Source organism: Lolium perenne, chromosome 1, assembly GCF_019359855.2.
Source record: "Lolium perenne isolate Kyuss_39 chromosome 1, Kyuss_2.0, whole genome shotgun sequence".
NCBI lineage: Eukaryota > Viridiplantae > Streptophyta > Magnoliopsida > Poales > Poaceae > Lolium > Lolium perenne.
The window spans coordinates 161,605,679-161,610,284 of NC_067244.2; the positions used below are offsets into that span (position 1 = coordinate 161,605,679).

The following is a 4,606-nucleotide window of genomic DNA, read 5'->3' on the forward strand; positions in this document are numbered from 1 at the left end:
GTCGAACGCTCGTGTAAGATCTAACTTGAGGAGCACACCCGGCTGCCTAAGCTGATTTATTCTCCTCGCCACTTGTCTCACCAGCATGAAATTATCGTGCAGGGACCGACCCTTGACAAACGCCGACTGGTTGGTACTAACAACATCACCAAGCCTGCGCCTCAGCCTATTCGCCATCACTTTGGAGAACAGTTTAGATAAACTGTGTACCAAACTAATGGGGCGATAGTCCTTGACCTCCATGGCGTCCGGCTTCTTGGGGACCAACGTGATCAGGCCTCTATTCAGACGTGCAAAGCCTCGCCCATCTCCCACGCACAGTTTAAACAGCCCCGCTAGGATATCCCTCTTGATGATAGGCCACGCTCTCTGATAAAAGGCTCCGGTGAACCCATCCGGCCCTGGTGCCCTATCTGGGGGGGAGGTCCTTGACCACCCCCCACACCTCCTCCTCTGTAAACATGACATCCAAGTCCTGAAGCTCAGCGGTGGGGATATCCAACTCGTCCAGGTTAATAGAATGCTCTCTAGTCTGAACCTGTCCCAACAACTGGGAGTATGCCTCGGTGAAGGCCACCACTTTCAAGCCCTGGTCCGTAACCAGCTCGTCGCCAACCTTGACCGCAGCAATATGGTTTTTCACTCTTCTCCCATTGGCGACTGCATGGAAAAAAGCTGTGTTGGCATCTCCGTCTTTCAACCAGCGAATCCTCGACCTTTGCCTTGCCATGGTCCGCTCCAAAGAAGCAAGCCCAAGAACGGCCTGCTTAAGCATCCTCCTCAACCAAATCTCCCTAGGGGCTAAAACACGCCTCTCCTGAGCCACATCAAGGCGTAGGATCAGGGTGTTAGCAATCGCAATGTTCAGCTTAATGTTCCCCACTCTCTTCTGCCCCCAGGACTGCAGATATTCAGCAGCATTCCCGAATAGAGCATCCAGCTTCCGGAAGGGGTCAACGATATCAGGGTCACAGACCCAGGCATTCCTCACCGCCTCATCAAACCCCTCCAACTTGAGCCAAAAGTTCTCAAATTTAAACCTTCTTTTCGGCCGGAACGCCGCATTTAGGGCAAGGTGGAGTGGTGCATGGTCTGATACTGATGATGACAGCCCCTGTAGAACTGAGTCGAAGTGTTGCAAATCCCAGTCCACAGAGACCAACACCCTGTCAATGCGTGTAAGGGTAGCTCTCTCCCGCTCATTACTCCAAGTGAAGGCTCTACCTTGCATGTAGAGGTCCTTCAACTCATGCTCATGCACAAAGGCCCTGAAACGCTGCATCATACCCCTATCCAGGTTCTCATTATTTTTCTCCGAGGCATTAAGAATCATGTTAAAATCTCCCGCAACCACCCAGGGGCCGGGGCATAGCGACCTCCTCTCCGAAAGCTCCTCAAGAAACATGACTTTCTCCTCAGCCGCCTGGGGCCCATACACTATAGTAAGCCACCATTTGGAATCATCTCTAGCTGTGACTTCGCCTGTTATGGCGAAAGTATCAAAGCTTACATGGTTAATCTGGATCATTGAGGTGTCCCAAGCCATCACCACACCTCCTCTCGTCTCGTCCGCTGGCAAGAACACAAAGCCGTCAAAGGACGGCCCTAAACACTGTGCAATATAAAACTCATCCACCTCCGCAACCTTAGTTTCTGAGATACACACGATACAAACAAAATGATGCGTTCTATACTCATGTCCACGGCAAATCGGACCAAGACACGGCGACAGAAGCGCACGACGATCCCCGACGCCCGTCAGCGCGGCTTCTACAGAACGGAAGCAGCGCGGCAGCCCTCGACCATGTTGCCACTGCTACCGGCAGAGGCGCGCGGCAGCGGCGTCCTCCAGCGAATCACCTCGCAACTGACTGCCTCGGCGCAGAAGCGGACGGCCAGCGGGCGCCCGTGACCCGCGGCTCCGACGTGGGGGCATCGGCCAACGGCGCCCGCAACTTCCTGCTCCATAGCGCAGAGGTGTCTCCTGGCGCGATTGGTAGACCTCGGCCTTGACGCCAATGGTCCCGGCGCAGGAGATACGGCCTACATCGTGACTAATTTTCGAGACCAAGAACTGAAGAGACAGAACAAGCAAATAGGTAGAAAATTTATTTCGCCGAAGGCATCTGCGGCGCTCCTTCACGAGCACATCAACAAGACAAGAGGAATAACGAGATCGGAAGAACATGCACTTGCTAAGAATCATGTCTGGAGGCTTCCCGTCTATGTTTTTCTTGTTTCTTCGTGTAGATCGTCATCGGGGCTTCCACGATCTCCCTCGTCACCAGCCACAGGTGCGCGCTGCCGGCCTGGCTCCTCGCCAGGCGCGCCGCCCCGCCGCTGTATGCGCACAAAACCGCCGCCAGCCGAGGACGCCGACGTCGACCCCAGTGCTCTCTACGCCAGCCGTTCCCGGGAGTGGCCATGCACGCGGCACCACACGGCTTGCATCCTTGCGATGCGCCGGAGCCCGCGAATGCGGCATCTCAGCTCGACGAGCACCGCTCGGAAACCGTCCTAGTGACGGCGACTAACGGACGACGGGTACCTCACGTCAGCAACGCGACGGGCTGTCGATGATGTCGCGCCACCGCGCCCACCACCCCTACACCTTCACCGAGCACAGGCGCACGCCGCCGTTTTGTCGCTCTAGGCCTCCCGCCGGCGAGCCCGGCGCCTTCGAGCGGTTGTGGCTGCCGCGCAGGAAACCTAGAGTCTGCCCGCCCTCGGGGTCGCAAACGGCGCCTCCAACGGCGCCACGACGGGCACCCGGCTATACATAGCGACTCCTCCGTCGAGGACGAGAGCGCCGGACGCACCAGTCGCCGTCGGTGAGGGCCGCTGCGACGGCATAGGAGGAGGCCACGTGGACGGGTGGTGGAAATCACATGTCTCGACTGTCGACGAAGTGAAAAAAAAAAAATTGGGGATTGATGCGGATGCGATGCATAGTATCGCTCCCTCTCCTTCCTTAGAGCATGTCTAGTAGAACCCTTAAAACTATAAAAGTTTTCTAGGATTTACAGGCTGAGATTTGCATGTTTTGGACACATTTACAGGTTGAAAAATAGGGGCAAAGAATAGAACCCCTAAACCCATAAAAAACGGTTATTTCCCTCCCGCCCGAAATGCAGTTTAGAGGGTCAACCCCTCTCCAACCCGTTTTTTTACAGGCCAAGAATAGATTCCCAGGTCGGACCTGGGAAATTTTTTACAGTTTTACAGTTTTAGGGGCTCTAGTCTTTGCGATTTTTTCGTCAAAAACTGTAAAAAAGCGGTTATTTTTACAGATTTAGGGGTTTAGGGGCTCTACTAGACATGCTCTTATCCCGTCATACGTACAGGCTACTGGGCGGATGGGACGCCCAATGTGATCCATTCACACGCGGTAGAGCCACATCACCTCTGAAAGTTTTGGACATATCTATATATTCAGATTTATGACAAATCAGTCTGCAAATAATAGTTTTAGACATTATAGATTGAATTATTGTATTTCTGTTGAGTACAATGTATTCCAGAACCTATATGTGACGTAATATATTTCCATGGTCCAACATGTTGAGATTTATTATATCCATCCATTATTTGCAATTGAGATTTTTAAAATTTCTTGCAAATAAGAACCAGTTGATCCTCTTAATTGAGCCTACGGCTTAATACGAGCACGAATTGACAAATGCAAAATTCTAAGTGACTTCTTCAAATTGATGTTTTGGGATCATAGGTAATGTCCGGATCTATCGCATTGCGGATTATCCTCACTACCATGATTACTTTATAAAGTAATCTCTCATACATTTTTATTATGTCATGACATAAGGCGCTAGAACTGCGAGTATCTACTGATTTTATCAGATTATACTCGCTAGTGCTACAAGACGGACTCCAAAATTTTCTTGGAGGTTATCTACAAAGTGTCATACTTAACAATTTGAGGTTGATGCAACACTAATAATTTCAAGCCAACGCCTTGAATCTTTATTAGTTTTGCAAAGTTCATTACAACATAACCATGATGGTTTTTGATTTACCAATTGTAAATTAATAATCTCTGGTTCACCCATGTAAATAAATGATGGCCGAAAAAGGATTTGAGGCATTTGCCCTCAATGGCCACAACTACACTACATGGAACATGACCATCAAGATCATTCTTGCGTTTCATGGGATAATGTGTGCGATCCAAGCCCCACGGGATTCACCTCCGATTGGAGCCACGCCGCTGACAGAAGAGTAAAAGTGTGTTATCATGTACATCTGTTGGCGTCCGAAACCCACCGGCGAGTAGCGACGGGCAACACGTAGAGCCGGGAGGCTCCCAGAACTGCGGCTGGCCCTGGTCCCTCGAGCGACGGCCCGCAAAGCTCCGGCACGCACGTCCCGATGCTGGTGCAAGGGCGTGCCACCTGACCTATACCTGGTCAGGAAGGTGATGGATTTGCTTCGCTTAGTTTCCTGCATGGCATACACGTAAACATTAAATACGAGCCTCGATCGGCTCTCAGGTTGTCCTGTGAATCGGCTCAAGGAGCCGATCCACCCATGATTCGTATGAGGTCTACGATCACATGGTGGTCCTGCTTGATCAATATAAAGCTAAAGC

At 51.4% G+C, this 4,606-nt stretch overlaps 1 protein-coding gene across 1 annotated transcript; it reads right to left on the reverse strand.

The window, feature by feature from the left end:
- Positions 1 to 409: 409 nt before the first annotated feature.
- Positions 410 to 1,968, reverse strand: LOC139833223 (uncharacterized). Its single transcript, XM_071823427.1, has 2 exons — positions 1,821 to 1,968; positions 410 to 1,653 (listed from the first exon to the last, which is right to left on the reverse strand). The coding sequence occupies exons 1-2, from the start codon at positions 1,966 to 1,968 to the stop codon at positions 410 to 412; spliced, it is 1,392 nt and encodes a 463-aa protein (XP_071679528.1).
- Positions 1,969 to 4,606: the final 2,638 nt, after the last annotated feature.

Excerpts from the sequence above, each read along its gene's own strand:
- LOC139833223 (XM_071823427.1), bottom strand. The coding sequence starts at position 1,968 with ATGGAGCAGGAAGTTGCGGGCGCCGTTGGCCGATGCCCCCACGTCGGA. Across the intron at positions 1,654-1,820 it reads GCTGCCGCGCGCCTCTGCCG|AAACTAAGGTTGCGGAGGTG; the intron begins GTAGCAGTGGCA and ends TGTGTATCTCAG.